The sequence below is a fragment of the Bombus pascuorum genome, chromosome 12 (genome assembly GCF_905332965.1).
Source record: "Bombus pascuorum chromosome 12, iyBomPasc1.1, whole genome shotgun sequence".
Taxonomy (NCBI): Eukaryota; Metazoa; Arthropoda; class Insecta; order Hymenoptera; family Apidae; genus Bombus; species Bombus pascuorum.
Genome location: NC_083499.1, coordinates 12,437,243 through 12,458,936, shown reverse-complemented (window position 1 = coordinate 12,458,936; position 21,694 = coordinate 12,437,243). Strand labels below are relative to the sequence as shown.

General features: G+C 43.0%; 1 protein-coding gene across 1 annotated transcript in view; it reads right to left on the bottom strand.

Moving 5' to 3' along the window:
• LOC132912922 (paired box pox-neuro protein) overlaps positions 1 to 21,424 on the bottom strand; it is a 31,782-nt gene extending 10,358 nt beyond the window's left edge. The window contains exons 1-3 of the mRNA XM_060970753.1: positions 20,908 to 21,424; positions 12,000 to 12,038; positions 3,220 to 3,440 (exon numbers count right to left, since the gene is read on the bottom strand). Coding sequence (XP_060826736.1) covers positions 3,220 to 3,440; positions 12,000 to 12,012 — 234 coding nt within the window. The 5' untranslated portion in view covers positions 12,013 to 12,038; positions 20,908 to 21,424. The remainder of the gene's footprint in view (positions 1 to 3,219; positions 3,441 to 11,999; positions 12,039 to 20,907) is intronic.
• Positions 21,425 to 21,694: the final 270 nt, after the last annotated feature.

Sequence of the window (21,694 nt, the reverse complement as noted above, 5' to 3'; positions counted from 1 at the left end):
TTACGCAAAACGATAAAAACTTTCCACGGGTCTTTGATAAATACACGAAGAAGAAGAATCGCAGAACCGAAAGGAATGTTCGTTCTCTTGCAACTTTCTAGGAAAACGTCGCTTTTACGAGCGTTAAAATCACCGCACGTCGATACTTTCCCCTTTGCGCTAAAACTATCAAAGCGCAAAATGATAAATCTCTCTTGAGCGATAAACATTTTCGTAGAGATCTTGTAAATCGAATAACGGCGCGTTTCTGGAAATTTGAATGACTTTCCTTTTCTTTTTTAAATACCTATCTTCTTGCCATATTTTTCATCCTAATCGTCTTGATCGTACAATATATATCGTATCTCGGTCGTTAGCAGCTCCGCGGTATAAACCGAAAACTTGTATCCGCGCGAACTTGGATCCTTTTTCATTACCCTCGAGGAAAATCGCTTCTCTGGAAAGTCAGGGTCGCGATGGAAACTGCAGAAACGCGATATCCGGCGGCTCGACTATTTTGGCATCGCCTGGTACCAAAACGAACACGCCACGATAATGGCCGTTGATGACGATCGTTTACATGCGCTCGTAATCGTCCTCGAGCACAGTCAGAATTTAAATATGCTCTTCAAGTTTCCACGCAAGAGAGCGTGGTGAAGAAGAAGGAGAAGGAGAAGACGAAGAAGAAGGAGAAGGAAAACGCGGCAGGAGAGAGGAACGCGGATCGCAATTGAGCGCCGGGAGGTCGATGCACGCCAGGCATGGTCGTTATTAAAATAAATTCATTAAGCCGAAACGGGGATCGCGCGAGTTCCCGCACGGGCGCGTCGTAAGAAATTCACTGTGTTGGTAGTGTGCAATTATATTGTCATTAGTGACGTCACGCGCGTAATACAACGCGGCTTCCTCTTATTCCGTCTTCTCTTTTTTTTTTTTCTTTCCATTATTTTTCCTTTTTCTCTCTCTTCTTCACGGATGCTCCGTGGCAGGCTCCGTGGAAGGCTCCGTGGCGTTCGCACAGGGTACCATCGCATCGCGCAGGATTCATCTGGACGGAGATAATCCAAGCACCACCCCTTGGCCCTTGATTATCGAACCCGTGTAACGTACTACGAGATATCGCGTGGTCGGTACTGTTGCCACGTCGGAACTCGTTAACTCGTAATTTCCTTCGGGACGCCATTTCGAGATCTAAAGCCTCGTTCAGACGGCTAGTTCGAGTCGCATCGAATCCAGCAATTTAACTTGAAAAGTTTCGGTTTACGCAAGTCGAGTTACTTCGATTAAATCAGTTTGGCCGAGTTAAAAGTGTTAAAGGTACGTGCTCGCATGTTGAGACGAAACGCAATACGATCGAAAATATACAACGTATCGCTTATAACAATTTCGAGTCGGTTCTATTTTTCGATTAGTCCGATCCAGTTTCAGATCTGTTGAGAATAATCGACACGAAGAGTTAAAGGTACGTTACGTATTTTCCGATTTCGATAAAAGTCACGTTAACTTCAGCGAATGGAATTGACGATATTCTGCGGAAAAGTCGCGCGTAAGCCCGACGAAACAAAATCTTAATACCTTCGTTTGTACATGAGCCGGATCCTATCGCCTGCGATCTATCTATCGATCGCTTCGCCCATCCGAAGCTCGTTAGCGAAAAAAATTCAATGAAAGGTGTTTAATATCGTAAATCGAATAGTTGGCCGGCGGCGTCGTAAACAGAGAATTTGAATTTCAAATCGGACAAGCATTAAGAAGCGCGTCGAGCACGGGGACGTGGTGGAATCGTTGGCGAACGTCCCTGCGGAATTCATCTTTCGCGCGTAAAAAGCAGCCTTAAAGGGTCGCTAAGTGCGTCTAATTCGACTCGTTTTCCGTCGGAACGATCGGCTTTACGATCGTCCCGTGATTCCCTCGGCCATCGTTTCCCTGCCTCTCCGCCCTCCTCGTTTCTCTCGCTTGCTGCTCGAGAGATTCGAAACAACGTGCCGATAATTCGGCGCGCGACACCGTGATCGCGGCGCGAGCGCAAGAAAACCGACCGTGCAAAGCCATGAAATTATGCAAATGCACGCCGCTGCAAGGTGTTTGGATAATTGCGCGCGCTGTCGGCTCCGCGCAGCCCTTACTTAAAATCACATCAGCGCCGTGCTGCCGGCCGACGACTTTTGCGCCCGCGTCTCGCCTCCTCTCATCAGTGTCACCGCCCCATAACGCACACACATCCTTCCCTCGCGTTTATTACGCTTTTTGTCCTGTAGCTAACTTCTTCTCCTTTCTGTTTATCCGCCCTTCCTTCTCTTTCTATTAAGTCGCCGCTGAAGCTTCCAGCTACTACGGTACAGTCCTTTACGGATTCAATTTTTCAACCGTTCGCACTCGCGAATTTTAACAATTTTTACGATTTTAACGATTTTAACGATTTTAACGATTTTAACCGGCAAGCTCTTGTAAATAAGAGCGGGTCTTCCGACAGAGGTAGGTCGATCGGAGGTACGCTCGACGAAACGTTGCTTTATGGCCACGTTGTTTTCCAGTTAAAGCGTAATCGTCGGTAATTATTTGTACCGGCTCCGCGTTATGCTGCAGTTTACGACGCGGGGATAATCGACGCGAGTATTTAAACGGGAAATTGACGGGGATATCGGTTAATTCCGGTGCAAGATAGCAGGGCGAAAGGAGCGACGTTATCGGAATCTATCGAAAACGCGTTAGCTGAAAGAACGTACATACGATAGCGTATAATTTGGATCGGTTAAACTAAACTAAATTTTAAGGATTAATTAAAACACCTTGTACTTACGCCACGATTGCTATCGCACCTGTATTACGCTTGATAACGTGTACGTATATTTTGCTAAATATTAATAAGATATTTGCGAAAGAATCGTTGCTCGCTATCTCGTTCGAATCGGAAACGAGGGATTTCCGGTCTTTGCCGTTCGAAGAAGCAGCTATCAATTACAGCTTCCAGAGTATTACCTTCCACGAGATTTCGTAGTTGCGCGTAAGCTTTATGTCGCGTAGTTTACCAACGAACGTTGCGTCGCGATTATAGAAATTAATAGAATCGATAGAAGCGTCAAGGCGTTGCAACGCGATCGCGTTCTATCGCGTTCATCGTCGAGGAAACGCACGAAGCAACGCGACGATAAATAACAAATACGAAGCCTGTCCACGTCTTTGTGTTACTTTGTATCTCTTTGTAACTTAAAACGGTTCCAAGATCGTTAAAACGCTTACTTTCGTTTTGCTTCCTCCGATGCTTCCTGGTCGAATGCTTCCCGTCTCGTAGAATCTCGTGAGAATCTTCGAGACGCATCCATGAGACACGAGAAGTTGCCGTGAGATATCGCAAGGTCTGACGCCGACCAAAGCGAGCTGCACGATTCTTTGTCGAACGCAATCGGGCAATGGCCTCCCGTTAACAAACACACCACCCAATTGATTAACTCCTGCTTGACCTGCAACAGCAAACAATAAACCGTTTCCATTTAATTCCAAGTCCAAGTCCAAGTCCAAGTTTCTATCGTTCGTTCGTGCCTGGCTGTCGTTTCCATCCAAACTATCTCGTACATCGTATTGTTCGAATATCCATCTCTTTTTTATAGCTTTTGTTTATTTGTTAATTTTATTCGTTCGTTCGTTCGCTAAATATTTTCTTTCCTCGATCCCCGTGTAACTTTGATAACGCTCGTAGAAACAACACGGCAATCGACTTGTTAATTGAAACTGCTACTCGTCGTCGCGTATGATACACACTCCGCGCATACACAGTCGAAGAAACGCAGAAAACGAGCGTACGCGTTTTTGCATCGCCGTTACGAGAAAAAGCGTCATTATCCAGGCGATAATCGCGAGGAAAACGTTGCTTGAGCGAACTGAAGCGTCTACCCTTGGGTTAACGAAATTAAATCATTAGCCGTCGGTGGAAGGAAAAGAAGATCGAAGGCATCGCCAAGACACAGCTGCACAGCTGTGTCTCTTTCGTATCTCACGTAAAATGCACAATAATAAAAGGACGAAAATCCGCTAATAATTAGTCCGGTTCAGGGTGGAGCACTAGGCAGATGCATTTTTTCCGAACCTCTAATAATACAGTTGGGAACGCTAGAGCGAACTATGTACTTAATTGGCTCTAAAATTTTGTTCACTGTAGCGTCAGCGTCTCGTTCTACGATAATATACGTTCAAATCCAGACTACGATCCGGTCTACGAACTAAAACGAACTCGCTGTTCGAAGCGTGAATATACGATACGCGAAATAAGTTTAATCGATTAAACGAATGATTTAACTTTGACGTTATTATCGTCGATAAAATTAATCGTTTTCTTCGCTACGTTTTAACGATCTATTTTGAAATATTTTGTTTTTTATTACCGAATCTAAAATACACGTTACCTTCTCGTTTCGTTTCTATCGCGTCAAAGTGTCTGACGATACGCGACGAGTTTGATCGTTCTGTGCAGAGCTCAAGAGGAAATTTTAAAACGCCAAAGCTCGGTTAATTCGGAAAAGGCGACTTTGCCGTTCCTCTGTCGGCGAGTTCCGAAGGATTCTCGAAAGACAGAAACAAAGGGAAGAAAGAATCGTCATTTTGACGTTTTTACGGGAATGTCCAAAGGGAAAGAGGACGTATAATTATCCGCAGTTCCATCAGCGGACGTTGGACGCGGCCAGGAAGCAGGAAAAGGAACGGCGATACTCGTCGAAATTGTTTTCCGCTAATTTTCAAACGTCGCCCTCTCTGTCGATCCTCTCCGATTACCGTTTTTTCCAATTTTTCACGCGACGTCGTTGCTCCGTAGAGGGATGCTTTCGCGCTGTTTTCTCCCATACTACAGCAGTTACTGTAACCAGCTCGATCCCCGTGAAGATAACGCGTTCTCGATTCTTGACACCGTTGATGCGACGGTGAATTTATGGTGGATGCGTCGTTGCGTTACGCGATACTTTGATGTTCACCGATGTTGATCGACGAGGATAACGCATCGTTACGTAAGCAGATTGAATATTTATGGCGATTAGCAGAGAAGATTATTACGAGGAGGAAATTGCTTAAATCTTGCGGACTTGTTATATGGTTTGGAAACATTGGTTGTAAGGAGTCTGTACATTTTATGTTTATCTATCTGTATATTCTATATACATATGTATGTATATTCTTATCTATACTTGTTCGATGCATTGGAAGGTTTTTACGATAATGATTTTGTAAGACGAAGATGATTACGATCGTAATAAAATCCTGTTACGTAAGCGTTATATCAGCTCATTCACGGTGAAACGATACGAATCAAAGCCTTGAAGAATTATTATTAGACCTATTATCTATTTGGAAATCCTTTTTTATATCCACTATCCACCGTGTCTTTAGATTTCTGCTTTGACAAATTATTGGTATTCGTATTACGTTCCCTTTTTGTGGTTATTTAGCAGTTTGTAGCTGTTATTTAGTCGTTACGTGGTAAATATTACAAGTCGGGATTATCATAGAGATTGACAAATATGTTATAAGCAGAAACGCGTACGGTCTGACAGAAACGCGCTTAGTGGTTCGAATCATTAAGCTCAATAGCATTATTCTATCGCATCGCCTCTATTCCCTTTCGTATGGTAAAACTAAGACACGCTATCCGCGAAACGTGGAGCAAATCTATCGACGTTTAAAAGTTAATCTGCTTCGTTGGTATAAACGCGCCTAATTTCCTCTACGCGTGTCCAACACGAATTAACCCCGTAACCGTTCGATTAATTTCCAGAACGCATCTGCCGTAGAAAATATTACGAAATAAGATGTTACATTGGAATTGCGTCATTTAAAACGGGAAGCGAAACGATTACTAATAACCGTTCGCAACGAGCGAACGGTCCTTGATGACTTTTAATAACGTCAGCGATCCGGTCAGGAATCGACGAATTCCGACCAGGCTTTCAAAGTTATTTAATCTTGGTCGATTTTCGATTTCCTTTCGAGCCTCTTACGCTTTTATAGGCCACTTTGCTGCTCGTCGATGGACAGAAGTGAGAAACGAGGCAATTCGTACGACCGATAAAATCGTCGCCCGCGATCCGAGATCAAAAGAGGCAGAGAGCAGCAGGCTCGTCCGAATCGGCCGAGAAATTATCATAATTCGTTTCACGGCCGAAATTTTGATGGAGGATCGTTTCTCGGATTCCACGGTCACGCAGCTGCTTAAATTAACGATATCCAGATAATAAAATCGACCTTTTCGCTAGCGGGACAACCGTTCGCATACGCGCTTCCATCGCTCGTACTTTCGTCGTTAAAGCGGACGCCACTTTTGAGTAGAGATGATTTAAATCATTCGAATATAGCGTGTATAGTGTATATAGTTTTCGAGTGCTTAAATGTCGGATATTTTAAGATACGAAAATGCTAATTTTCGCATAAATTCGATCCTTGCGTTGTCTCTGAAAGAATAATCGCGAGAGCAGAAATCAGGTAGAACGTATCGCACGAGTCGAGAATTCGAGAAAAGTCGTCGTAGACAAAATCGGCGTATCGAATGTCTGGATAAAAGATACGCAACGAATACCAAGAGCGAAACCATTTTCATTTCCACGTATCGTTGTCTTCGCTTCCAAATAAATTTCTCAAGTTAAAATTTCGTTCGACGCAGCCCTTCGTGTTACTCGGACTCGTGCGATATCCTAACGAAATTTATATAGACAGATTTATATAGATTCCCAATTTCAAATTCCAAGTTCCAAGTTCCCCAAAAATTCTTCAAGGTTCTAGCTTCGACGACTCGACTTTCGATATTTTTCATCGTTTTACCAAGAAACCGACGGAATCGGTTTGGATCGAGCAAACGACGAGGTCGTGACGACTAAATTACCGTCAAGGATCGTAAAACGGTAACACCCGGAAATAAAAACGTCGATCGATCACCAATTTTATATCGATGCGTTGAAAATCGTACGAGGACGGACGGGACGAAGCCGACACGCGTTTAACCACGCGCTGAATAAAATTTGAGTTACGCCGCCTCCGGACGTTCTCTGCTCTCTTTGAAACGGCCGAACGAGGGAAAGGGACCGAACAGCTTCGAGATATTAAACCCGCCATAAATCAGCGGTGGCTTACCGACCGCGAGAACACCCTAATTCCCCGATCATTTTCGGTAGCCGACGATTACTTAACGGCATAATTATCGCCAGAAAATGAAATCTCACGCAAATTTTTGCGATCTACTCGCCAACGAACCGACGTTTCTGGTACATAGATGTAAATGCCAGTCCGTTGTAAACGAGTTTCGTCTTTACTTACAATCGAATATACGCCATCCGAAGCGGATGATAAGCGTTAAGATAAACGCGTTAAATACAATCCCACGGAATGTCGAAGTTTATCGATCGTAACTTTTATATGCGATATATTTTGAGAATTCGGTTTCGACGACAACCGAGAATTCTCTAAACGCAGTCGACAAGATTCAAAAATTCCCGAATCGGTGTCGGTAAAATCCAAAGATTCGATAAAACGTCGAAACCGGCGAGTATGTATTTTTTTGAAATCGTGAAAATTCTTGCACTCGGAGCATCGATACGAGATATCCTTTACAGTTAGGTAAATTACGGGTTGGGCCACTTGCTCGTCGAGTGATTCAGTTCGGTGATTACGAAGAGGGAAAATGGATACGAAAGAGAAGCTGCGAAGAGAACGTCCGAAAAACATGGTAATAAAAGGGACACGCGAGACGCGAGAGCTGACGGGTGGAGGATGATTTAAGGAGGCCTTTTTAACAGCGGCGACAAACTTTTCGCCACGTTATTACGATGGAATTACATTAAAAAGGGGAGAAATTCTCGCGTGTCGATCCCTCGTTATTCATCGACGATATCCGACACCGGTGCAACGATTTATTCGGCGTTATCGGCAATTATTATTTCACCTCCTCCAAAATCCTGTCGCATGCGTCCCTTCCCTTCTTTCTTTCGTCTTGTTCGCTCTTTCTCGCACTCTCTTTCGCCGTTTCCCTTCTTTCTTTTTCTCCGCTCCGCCTTAATTTTGGCGCTACATGGTAAAAAGAGTGTCGCTTCCTGTTCCAGGCTTCGCAGATCAGGCCGAAATTACACCGAGGCCAGAACAGCGACAGACCAACACGACCGCCGGCCAAATTATTATTACGGCAAAAACCGAGCAGGAAGTTGCGTTCTTATCTTTTGTAAAAATCTCGGGGCGAAACGCGAAACGCGAAATTGCGCGAATAAATGTCGGATTCCCCGCTGGTCTCTTGTCTCCGCGGCGATGGCGCGAACGTGCAAAGTTATCGAGCATGAAGATCGTCCGACGGAGGTTTGCCCGATCCAAGAAAAAAGGGCGTAACATTCAATATTCGAACGGTCGCGCCACTTTTTTCCGTCCAGCCATCTTCTTTTTTTTTTTTGCACGGGCAGAAACGAGTCCGGTCGAGTGATTGTTTTAGATACTTGTTTTTTAATCTCTTGATTTACGACCTTCCTTCTAAGTAGCTACTTAACAGGCTGTTATAATTAATCGTCACCGTAACATATACGACGATCGGACTGTGAACAAAACATGTAAAATATCCACGTTTCCTATTCCATATTTCTATCGAGCATTGCAACTCGATGGAAAATCATTTTCTGCGTAGATTCCATTTTCTTAATCGTACCGTCAAAAGTATGAATTTGCATAAAACTCCGCCGTCAATGGAGGACGATCATTTTTTAACTAGCTAATAACGATTAAACGTATAATCGGTAACTCGCATCGCAAGAAGCTGAAGAAGCTCGATCGACCAACCGAAGAGGAGCCTTTCGCACACGATCGCCGGAAACCGATCTTTCGCGCTTCGTTAGAAAATGAAAAAAAAAAAAAAAAAAAAAAAAGAAAAGGAAAAAAACTCGCGAGCTCGAACCAAGTTCGATCATCGTGAATCGCTATACGTATAAGTTTAATTGCTGCGTATAGCGGTCGAAGAGCAAAATCTCGGACAAGGGATCGAAGACGGTTGATAAGACCGAGGAAAGAACGAAGCGAGACTAATCGTAAGAGAGAAAGGAGGAGGAGGAGGAGGAAGAAGAAGATGAGCAAGATGAAAAAAGATATGCGAAATAGCATGTCGATGCATACCGACACGTAACACCGTGTAGGCCATAAACTAGCGGGGGTAGAAAGATATTTATGCGACGGCTGGCGAGCATAGAAGAGCGAAGAAGGATTATATCTTCGGATACGTAATAACGGTTAGCTTAGAATTAGCGAACTAATGCGGGCAAGCGCGTCGATCGGTATCGCGTTTGCCATTTAGGCCCTAACCAAACTATACACCTGCCCTACCTGTAATCACGATCCATCTACGCTAACAGATTTTTTCTCTCCTTCCTTCTCCATCTTGCCCTCTTCTTTGCGCACGAGGGACACGCGATGCGATGATCTCTCTTTTTCGCTCTGCAGTCGATCCTAAATCGCATGTATTCGTAATTGAAATGTACGAGCGATACTTACGCCCTTCGTACGGCTCTCTTTAAAGCTGCGTTAACAGCTAATCGGCTGGTTAATGGCTGATAAGATTTTCACCCGACTCTTTCGATGATCTGTAAAGAGTATATACGAAGATGCCGAGGGTTGAACGAGCACGTTTTAAGATCGGATCGGTTTTACGATGAAAAATTTGCTAGGTATTAGGTACTCTGTATGGCTGGTTATATCCGTTGAACGTGGATTAATAAATAAAGATAAATAAAAATAAGTAGCGATAAGCAGACAAGTAGATATTTATGGATTTATGGATTTACATGGTCGAAAGTGTCCACAATGCGTGAAAGTTACGATACTTGTGTAATAAACGAAACGAGTTTCCATTTGAGTTTCATTCCTTTGATCGTATTCGTAGAAATATGAGACGAAAGTGACGAATTTTAAAATTAAAGAGAATTCTTGAATTATCAAATTTCTAAAATAAAAGAATCCTTTGCGAAGAGAAATTCATATTTCGCTGTACCATTTCGCTCAAAGAGTTCTTATTTCTTATAGATAGAACTTAAAAGTCGTATTTCTTAAATCCTATTCTGCTCTACCTACGCCACCGTTCTACCACGCGTTCTAATTATATCGATCGCTAATGTCGCAGGCATTTTTTGACGCAAAGATCTGCGATCGATCGTAAATCATTTTGCCTCGATCAAATAAAGTCTCAGTTCGGATACTTAACCGTTTAATTGCTCGAGTAATCAAGGCGATACAACGTATGCGTCGATGATAGCTAAATCGTTAAAAGGAATAAAAAAAAGAAAAAAAGGAAAAGAAAAAAACAATCCTCTCTTCGTTTCAACTGCAATCTCGATACTGCAGCTTGTTTAGAAGTCTTACAAGTCGTGTTAATAATCTACTTAAACGTTGAACGAGGGAAACGAGGAGAAGGAACGACGGCGAGTGGAACCCGAGAGGCAAAAAGCACGGCAGACAGTGCGATATAATTAAACTCGTTTAATAACAGGTCTATAGATCTCGCCTCTCGATTCGCCGTATAAAATTCTTCGTTAATTACTGTCAAACTGGCTTCTAAATCGTAATTTAGCCGACGCCTCGAGCGTCCGATCGCTCGTGGAAGGAATCAAGGAGGAGCAGGCAGGAGGAGAAGAAAGAAGGAGCGAGCGCGAAAGAAAGGACGCGAGCGCGCGTGCACGCTCAAAGAGAATAAGAAAGGAGCGATTTTAATTTTCACCAGCGAACGACTCGTCTTCTGATCTCGCCGACGGTAGCTGACCTCGTAATAAATGTCCGAGAAAAGATAACGAGAGGCTGGCATAAATGTCATCGTATAAATCTGAAACAGTCGATATTCATAGCGCTGTATCAGCGTTGCTAATACGTCAGTTTTGCCAAGACTCGTTTGTTCGATGGCTGATTCGCTGGCGTTCGTTGTTTCGTCGAGTCTGAATTTCTGTCGCTTAATTTTTGTCGCGTAATTTTTTGAGAAAAATTTCGTCAATTTCCAAGCATGTCTCTTCGTCTTTTTGTTCGGTTCGCGTTCTTCTATCGTCGAGGGGCGCTTTAAGTTTGCGCGAGGTACGAGAAAGTCGTCGTTGAACAAGATTATATTAAAAAAGAAGTTACGTTAATTACAGAATAACGTAGGAACTTTAGAGAATAAATTGCGACGATAAAAAAGCGCTGCAAGGGCAACGAAGAAGCAGATAAAGGGAAAAAACGAAATCACGGTGTAAGGACATTAAAAAAGAAATTTTAGCAACAATAAAACAGCGCAAGGAGAACGGGCAAGTAATTTTAGTAATTATAAAAAGTGGTACAAGGGCGTCAAAAAACAGATGCAGCAATAAATAAAGTTAGCGCAAGAATACCGAAAGGAGGACTGGCAATGAGAATAAAAGTAAAATTCAAGATACCAGCGATAGAGCAAAGAGCTAACGAAACTGAAGGAAACGACGGATAATTTCCAAGAAACCTATATAGACTACGGATAGACGGATAGACAGATAGATAATAGAAATCTGCAAATTCCAAGTAGAAGTGGAAATAGAAATTGAACATGGCGAAATCGAGATTTTAACACCGATATCGACAAAGAAACCCCGGAAGGAGTTCGATCGATGGAAAACTCGTAAAGAACGAAATTGCAATTTCCTTCGTATCTTTTCTTCCTTAAAAGACTGTTGGCTACAGTGTCCAGAAACGTTAACCGTACAAGCTAGAAAGCTCTGTATGGTAATTGCTACAAATATAATTCCCCATATTCTCATGTATATGCAAATACTCTCATATAAGAAACAATAAACCTGCATTGAGCTTCCAAGACGCTACTAGGAGATAAACGCGTATAGCCTTTGATTTAAATACATTATAATATCGTATAATCACGGAAGAATACGATACGATCGTTCGGCGTTCTGGAAAATTAAAATTGACGAATTTCACGAGTGCAAAACTCGATTAAATACAATCTGTTTAGCATATTAAAAAGGAGGGGAAATACAAGGTAGTAAAGGTAGGAGTGTAGTAGAACTCACCTGTATGCGGCATATTGATCCAAGGATTTCCGCGATAGTCTGGAACAGAAACGAGAACGGTTCATTAACGAATGTAGATCATTCGCAATCATCGGTCGATTCTTTAGTGCACGCAATTATTTCGAGCGCCGGGTTCGTCCGTTTTATGGCACAACGATGACCATATTTCGTACGTGTGTTGAGAGAAGGCCTCGCATGTGTGCGCCGCAGTTTACGGGAACATAGCCTTTACTGTTAATGAATTTAAATGTATTCAAAGGGCGCGCTTGACGCTTGACACGGCAACCCTTAAATATGCAACCGTACCACGCGGCAAAATATTATCGCTTGCCGGTACCGTGACTCTCATTCCGTGAAAATAACGTAATCGCAGGTGAAATTGAGCCCAGGTCGATTATTCGCGATCGGCGCGCGTATCGACGATTTTGCCACCCGGAGACAAACGCGCGTAAAGGCAGCTGTAATTCGATCGGGCAGAGCCTCCCGAACAATTCCTGTCGATTTAATTTTAACCTAACGTTTAAGAAACGATTTAAATCGCTTATCGGCGTCTTATTTTAGGGATCGATGCAGACGTAGCTTGTAACTAAATCGCGTTCGTTGGAGGTCGAGAAAGAGGATCCGGTTTGTTCTTTTTTTATTTTGCGCTGGAATTATTACAACGTGCCAAGTTATTGGTCGAGTTAAGACGTTTCGGTGGTAACCAGCGACGAGAGCGAACGATGAATAATCAAAATCGCCAGACAGGTACCTCGCATTACCGTTATATAAAACGAAAAATTCGTATTCGAAATTTCTATATTAGGAAAATTTAAGATGATCGTACATGGCGGACGGTTGTTAGGTAATAATATAAAGAAACGTTCGATCGCTGTATCGCGTCGATACAAAAGTATGTATATGTACAATTTTTTATCGTAGAATCGTAACGGGTAGTTTCGCGAAAATATTCCAAGCGCCGTCTTATTAGACACACTCGATCGCAAATCATATGCCACGTCAACCGCTCATTAATTCGTTTCACTGATTCTCCAATTCTCCCCGATTGTCCTACAGTAGCAATTTTCGTCGAAATAAGCAACGGCAGAAACGTTATACAGGTATAACTATCGTTAAAAGTTATTTGTTTCGTCAAGTATTTTGGACGAGCAAACCACCGTTCCACCCTGTACTTTCTATTTCCGCCAAAGTACTCTAATTACGGAATCATAAGCGTCCGAAACGTCTAAAACGAAACAAAATACTTTTTAAACGGCATAACGAATAAGACGCGATCATTTTTCTTCCGACTCTTCGAACGTTGACTAACATTCTCTCGTTCCTACGTAAATCTTGCAACTACCCGGCGTTTCTTTATCCGTATAAAAGTTTCTCTTCTCCTTCGATTGCGAGTAAAGGTGGAGTAGTTCTTTCGCGACACGCGAGAATTTACAAAATTTACAAAACAATCATCCGATAATCCTTTCGTTCGTAGTCGAAAGTCTGCCCTTTTTCTTCCACGAAACAACGCGCGATCTTCTGCTCGATACGAAACGAATTCTCGCTAAATCTTCGAAAGCGTAGGGTTCGAACGTCGCGATTGCGTTCCGCGTCTCAAGGTCGCGTAACAGCGCAGATCGATAGTCGCGTTAACGCGTAGATACTTGATCGAAAGAAGTACGTAGACAGTCGCTGGATATGGAAAGGAGAGGAAACCGGTGGGTGTGTCGGTCGCGACCGCGACGGCTTGAGAACTCTAAAGAGATCGAACGGTAGCGGAAAACTACGTGGAATGCGTGCGTAGCGTGGCGGGTGGCGTGTACTTTGTGATGCAAATTAATGCGCGATTACCAAAGCACCCGCTACCCCCGTCGCCCTTTGCTTTCTCGTCGTTACCCTCGCCTCGTTCGTGTCGAGGTCCCCGCCAGCGGAGCAAATGGCCAACACGGTTGTGTTTGTGAACCGAGTAGAGAGCACGGTTTCAGGTGTATTCTCGGCTGTGTGCAACGAGTACCGAGCTCACCCCGGTCACTCGATGGCTACCCACGCATTAAGCCTGCTTACACGCTCGCTCCCCTAATCTGATGTAACTATTACACGTTACGCGGCTGCACGGTCGCGCTATCGACGAAATTATTCCTCTTCTTTTTCTTCTTCCTCCTCGTTTCCGTTATAAATTTTGTTACGATTCTTCGTTGCTCGTTCGAAGAAGCTGATCGATCGGTCGCGAGATAATTTACATCTCGGAATAGGTATCACCGAAAGCGTCACGGCTGAGAATAATCGGCCAGATCGCGGATACTAACGCGAATTCGAAGAGATATCTATCGAATATTATCGCCTGGCTGAATTTCGGACAGCTTTCTTTGCATTTTGTTATTTTAAATTACTTTTGAATTAGTTACGTATATTGCTCGTCCGATTTATCGTCGATAAGATTTGCGTCTGCTGGATTTAAGATATACGGTATTATCGAGGAGAAAAACGAACGTGAGAATCGTGTCGCGTATCAGCGAAATTTCGAGATCCGCAAGAAATCGGGAATGTCGTATTCGAGTCGGTGTCTCGCAAGAAAACAAGCTGAACATTTTTGCCCCGCGTCCGTGCAAAGACCTGGAAAATTGACGGTGCAAAGTTATTACGGCGTCGACGATCGCCGTGGAAAAACTCGATTCTACGTATATGGTGTTTGTAAAGTTCGCGGATACCAAATTCCATCACGAAGTGATTTCAAGGTGTCAAGCGTTACTCGTTAAAGCAGCGGTTGTACGAAACGCAATAACCCCTTTATTCGTCCGAAGATACGAGCACGATTCAGAAGCAGGATGTACAACGACGCGTATTAATTTAATTAGACCAACTTTCGTCGCGAAACCGTCATCGAGGGAGGTTCTTTTCTTCGTTTCAAAGCCTGTTTCTTTCGGCACGCGTACTCGCTTTCTCGAATTTTCATATTTCAGCGAAGATACCTTTTACTTTCGCGGCACGGACATCTGCGCGATTGAAATTTTGCAGAAAATCGATTACTCGTACAAAGTATTTAATTTTATGTCTTTGACGCGCTCTTTCAAGTTTCGTTCGTACTATGCCAAGTCATCGAGTATCCGAATATATATATATATAGTTCAGTTCTTCTTAAAGAAATCACGTGTCTTCGTGTAATCTCAGTAGGAAATCGAAGGTTAAATTCGAAGATCAGTAAACGTATTCCGATTTAATCTTAGTAGCCACGAGTCGAATGGAAACGCGTCTGCTGCAAACTATATGTATCTATGGAAGGATCGATTCGTTTCTTTTTAATTCGATAGTTATGGCAAGAATTGGAAAATCTAGGAATTCGGAAGTCGAAGAATCGATGTCGACGTTGAAACATCGAGGATACAAGTGCGAACGTTGCCGCGAAAGATCGTGCGACCAACGATCGACTATCTATATCTATTGTGCCTGAAAAAGCGAAACGTTTTAGATGAAAAAGAAGCTACCTTGCCGTTATCGTTATCGCTAACCATCGTCTTCGAGGCTTAATATTTACGAGACAAAACGCTTCCTTCGTTCCACATAGGAAGAAAATTACGGACAATTTTCTTTCGTAGGCGTCAGCGAGGTTGCGTTCGATTCGAAAGGATGATCGGAAATTCCGCGCGGCGAGTTTCTCGTCGAACAGCGGTCGCCACAATAAAATATCTCGGTAATGAGGATTGAACGATTATTATAAATCAAACAGGGCCGGCAACGCGGATCGTTCGCCGCATTTCTCGCGCGCCACGTGTTTTGCCGTTGTTACTCTCTCGTGAACACGTGTCCCGCCTCCCGCTTTATTTCTTTCTTCGATGTTGCTGTTCGCTCGCCCCACGGTACGTGCAAAAGTGACGTACGAACCGAACGCTCTCGGACTCCGACACGCTGAATTTTTCTCCCGGTTCGCAAGGGGGCCGCCGTGAATTTCTTTTGGCCACGCTATGATACCGATGTTTCAATTACGCGGCTTGGCCGAAACTCGCGCCTAAAGGCTTGATGGATGCTTCGGATAAAAAGAGGATGACCAGGGGCGTGTAAAAATTTGTGGAAACGCCGAAACTCCAAGGGCCGGTGTACCGTGGAATTTTAAGGCTTAACAAGGCCTGTTCGACTTTGAATGTAAATTAATTTACAGATTTTGGGTATGCGGGTTATCGCGCGAGCACTTTATAACGCGTATTACGGCAGGATCGTTCGATTCGTAAATAGATTCTAAGGATTTTAAGGCATTCACGGACTACTTCTTGAGAAACGAATCGTTTATTTCGATACTCGAACGTTGCTTGAACTCGCTCAAAGTTCCGTCGTTATCGCGAAAGAAATCCGTAGATGCTTCTTAGTAAGTTAAGAATAATCTGACTAAATTGATTTAACGCCGTTACTATCTTTATGTTGATTCAAGGTCTTTGATCGGCAACACGAGCGAGACCTCGTAAATGAAATTTTCCTTAGCAAGCAACGCATTTAACGCATTCTACGTAGCTTTCTGCAACGTCTCCTTTGCGATTCCTTCGATTTTCGTTCCTTCGTGATCTTTCAATTATCTCAAATCGAATTAATCAGTTGAGTGCATAAGTATCGCACGAACGGTAAAACGTTGGACAAAATTAAGCGTACAGGAATCGATTATAACGACTCGAAAACCGAGGAACAACGCGTAACTGCGGTGACATCGATGCCTGCGTAAGACAGCATCGAGCTCCAAACACGATTGACGCGGTCTTCTCTCTCGCTGCTCCACTTTTCAAAAAGTATAGTGTGCATATTTTTCGCTTAGCTATCGTACGCTTGGAAACATTTATCATCGAACGAACGTAATCCTTTTCTTTCCATTATTGTTTAATATATCGTCGACAAAAGTTAAAAGAATCTTATCAAACTTCAACTCGTTATTGTTACGAGCATAAATATATTTCATCATTCCGTGGATAAATAGGAAAAGAACTTTGCGAAGAATCCTTCGCTGCGTCGTTTCGCATCGAGTCACCGAGGTAAAAACCAATCCCTCTAACCCTTGCGATAACGATCCAGCAAAGAAGAAAGCCCGAAGAAATTTCTTCAAAGGGATTGCCAAGCGACAAACTACGTAACCGTCCAACATAATATCCGTCTGAAACGAGTGCACGAACCTCTGCATCTTTTCTTCCGACGTAGGAATCGTCGACACGGGAAACGTTTGAAAAAGGAAGATACAGTACGGATCAAAATGTAACGTAACGATAACACGAGGTTGTAAGTTAATTCGAAGCAGCGATCGATGTTTTAGAGTCGGCGTAGTATTCCATTCGCGATTAATCGATCGTTATTAACCGATTAGTTGGATAACTCGAGAAACGAGAAAGTTTTATCGGCAAGTCTTTACGGTTTAGTTAAAGATGGGCTTGTTTCCCATATGGCTGCCATAATATTTGCGCGATGTAATAAATATTTCGTTAGAATGGAATCGAAATGTACGGAAAGTAAAGTAAATTTGGCGAAAGTCGATATTGTTACTTATTCGAGCAAATGTTATTTACAAATAAAATTCTTTTTTCGGGAAACGTGGGTATCGATGACGACAGGTATTGACGTTGAAAACACGATGGAAATCCGAAGAGCCGCGAATATGTCATCCGATCATCGTGAAAGTTAGAAATCCATTTCCCTTGTTACGTCTTCTGTTCGAGGTTATCCAGCCGTGGAAAAGGTTCGATTTGAGAACCGCAGGCGGTAAATCGCCGGTAAGGTCACGCTTTTACGTGTAAGCCCTAAGCGAAATCTAGTTTTTGTTTATTCATTAGGTTACCCCGCTTTAAGTGGTACGTGGAGAAGGCTTGCCCCGACACAGCCAACGTTACACCGCGTTCAGGGTGGGAGGAGGGTGACAGGGGGACGGGGGTGGACCGCCGTATCTCCGATATGCCACCAGCCATAAAAATCTGAATATATTAGGCCTACATGCACACGACATCTCGCTCGGATCGTGAACACGTTACCCACGATAATCTATGCTCGTTTCTAGCACACTTTAACACGTTTCTGCGTACCTATTGGCCGTGGCTACCGTCGCCGCTCTACCTGCTAGCTTCTTCCTTTGGCCACCTTTTTCCAACTTTTCTTCTTTCCCATCATCTCTATTTACGTTGCGGTTCCGTGTAAAAAAACTTGTGTCGCGATTTCCTTTCGAAGATGGATAAGCAACATTCGAAAGCTTTAATTCGCTTGCTAACGAAAGTGAGAAATTCGAAAGCACGAGCGAACGTAATTTTTGATTTTCGTACGGTAGGATAGCGTTTGACGTTCGTTCCTACGATTTAACGATTTAGATCTCGTTGTCAGATCATCCGCAAGACATTGGATCGAATTTACTTTTTTATTCCTTTCTTTTTATATCTACTGCTTGAATTTAATCGATCTTAAAATTAGTACTGTAACGTGTATTCTAGGTATCACGTGATCAAAAATACCGTCAAACGCATCTATCGTGCGAAATACGAAGTACAAGTTGAAGCTAAGCGCCCTACGGTTAAATAACTTGGCTCGAGTCTGACTCAAGGTTCCGCGGTTTTTTATAACCGAAAGATACAAATCGGGGCTGATACGGAGTTGATTATTCGCGTATTCCGATAGTCGGAGAAGCCGATCATGAGAGAACGCACGAACTTTGGTATTCTACTTAAGGATGTCAGCGATATATCATACGCGTAAACTGTAAAAATCTCTATCAATTTGCGACAAATTGGTCGTTCGATAAATATCGCCTTTTTACGTAATTGACCGGCATTATCCTTTTTAAATTTTCTATTTATAAAGGTATTTGTACGATGTATAACGATGTTTGGCATGCCACAAAATTGCATCGAATATTAAACGCAAAAAGAATATCTTCGGGGCCACGTCGCTCAAGGTTAGCTGGAAAACCGACATAAAATTGTCGCTTATCGTCGAGCACAAGCACGAATTTAGCGGAATCTCGATTTTTTTTTTTTCTCCCTCGAAATATATCGAAGGCGAGCACCAAGAAGCCTGGTGAGCTTTCGAGAGCGCGGCGAAGCAACGAGCAAAAAGGGCGGACAGGGGACTGGAGGGAGGTAATTAGAATAATTCGGGCCGCTGTGGTTCACGCCACACGGACGAATTTGCATTTTAAATGAAGCAATGGCGTGTCAGAGGCCCCCGGTTGCGCCGGCCAAGCAGAGCGGCAGAACTTTGTGTTTTATAAGGAACTTTAATATTTATCGCGTATATCCAAACCGAATAAATCTCTATACGTATATGTATACACGTAGGACCAGGTACAGGTATACAAGGACCCGCGTGTCGTATACTTACGTGTGTTTATACACGTATACACTGCTGTCTATAAATATACATAACGTTACAGCATTTACGTTACACCGTTTGGAAAAGTTTGACAAATTCCGCTTTGTCTAGTACCTTACATTATCGGAATATTATCGTTAATTCGGAATTAACGTCATAAATATCAACGATTATATCCTTTCGTTCGTTATGTATGTAGTCTCATGCAGAATTTCAAATTGATTTTTGTAAAATTCTCGTGTTGCGTGGAACGTGTGGCGATTTTAAACTTTGGTCCGATAGCGTAAGAGTGGCAAACTTTTATCGAAATAATGGATTTATAATGGAAAATAAAATTGCGTAAAAAATATCTACAAGTATTTGAATACTTTTGCGAGCCACGGTACATCTAGTCTTTATCTCGCGTATAAACTTATATATATATATATATGTATGTATGTACATATGTATATAGACGCACACAAATACGTTAAGGGCTTCCTTGTTTGGACGTAGTCACGGGCAGTTCATGCTCGCGTTTTCTTTCTTTCCTCTTTCGCCGATCGAAAGAACCGGCACACGAGTCGTTCCTCTTCGCCATGTCGGGGCCCCTAACGGTGGATCGTTATCGCGTAATTAGCGCCGCTGATTTTCGTGTTATGTCATTGACACGCATACGGCCGCACGATGATACCCTTCATTTCGGGTTATCGAGACCCGCCAGTGGAAAGAGGAGATTCCTCGTTCCCCGAATCGGAGGAATCAGAGGGACGTGTTTCGACTACGGTCGCACGTGTTCCTTTTCCTTTTTACTTTATTTTCGACTTAATCGCAACTGAAATTGAACGGAAAAAAGATCTTTGCGTTTCTCTCGGCTGTGAAGTTCTACTTGTTTTTGAAAGTTCCTTTGCAATTTGATCAATTATGTTTGTCAAATTTGGTGAAACGGTAGTTGGACAATTTGGAAATTGGAGCATAATCAGCGAACAGGGAAGGATCGATATTTACAGTTACGTTTCGTTGTTTGTTTCCGCGTCACAATATTCGAATCGAGGTTCGTGCGAAACGTATAAAAGGCAAATCTGATCGATTCTACGAGGTTAAATCGTTCGGTTTGGATCAAAATTGTGAACGTAGGCGAAATTTTTCTTTGATCGCGGAGCAACGTTACTATTTTTTTTCTTTTTTTTTTAACTTTAAAATGAATCAGCACGATTCTAATGAACGATTAATAGTCGCAAAAATGGATTTTAAGATATTACATAGGAAAAGAGTTACTCGGTAAATTATCGAGGTTATCTAAATGAATGGATCTACTCGAATAATTTCATACTCGTTAAAATATTCCACAACTAAAGACTCTAATAAATTACGTAAATCAACATGAAGTAAACGTAACCTTTATCAAATAAACGACACGATATTCCATTTACATTCTACGATTATTCGAAAGCAATTCTCCCCGACTATCATCGGTATCTACGTTATATTATAAATCAAATCGTTAAGAAATAAGCGACGTTCTAGAGAGTTAAATCGTTGCTTTGCAGCTAGAGGTTGATATAAAATATCCGTTGCCATCTTCGATCTAAACTTTCGTTAAAAATACAACGAAAATCGATGTACGTACCTGTTGATTTTTCCCTCGGTAAGAACCACCTCTTCTCGCGCTGAAGGACCAGAGTCGCCACCAATAGTCGATCGTATTCGCGTCAAAAGTTCTTGCGAAAGTTCTCTTTCAATCTTCCATCTCGGTTTTGATTCACGGCGAAACCACGATTCTCGGCATAATTTAGACACCGATCTTCCGTGACACTTATCGTCGCAGGAAGCGATTCCGCTTTCACGAGTGTTCGAATGCGTCAAGAGAAACCAGACTCTATAATGATACACCTACGACGTATGACAGGCCACGACGAGTTTCTCTCCGCTTCGATCCTGTGTTTGCACGCGTCGTCAAAGCTCGACGCGTCGATTGTCTCGTTAATGACTCGCGATCAACGCGATCTATCCGTAGGACGTAGGTTAAATGTCATCCTCGAACAGAGACGCTAGTTTGCTTCGTCGTCGTTGCCGCGATCGACGCTCATCGTTTCTCGACGCTTCGATCCTTCGTCGAACGGAATACTGGCTGCTCGAGAAATTATTCGACTCTGCTCGGTCCTCGGAACTTCTCCTTTCAATTTCTTCGATCTCTAATACATGGAATTTTCGTACGTTCGATCTGGATTTCGCGAGGCTCGGCCAAGCATCGACGATATTACGATTAACGACGATCGAGGGTGACACGGAGACAGTTTGCTCGTGCTTTAACAACGATACACCAATTAGCACGAGGTTCTAACTGGAAAGCGATTGACGCGCGCCACTCTGCGAAACTTTAGCGACCCGATCCTCTCGTTTCTCTCTCAACACTC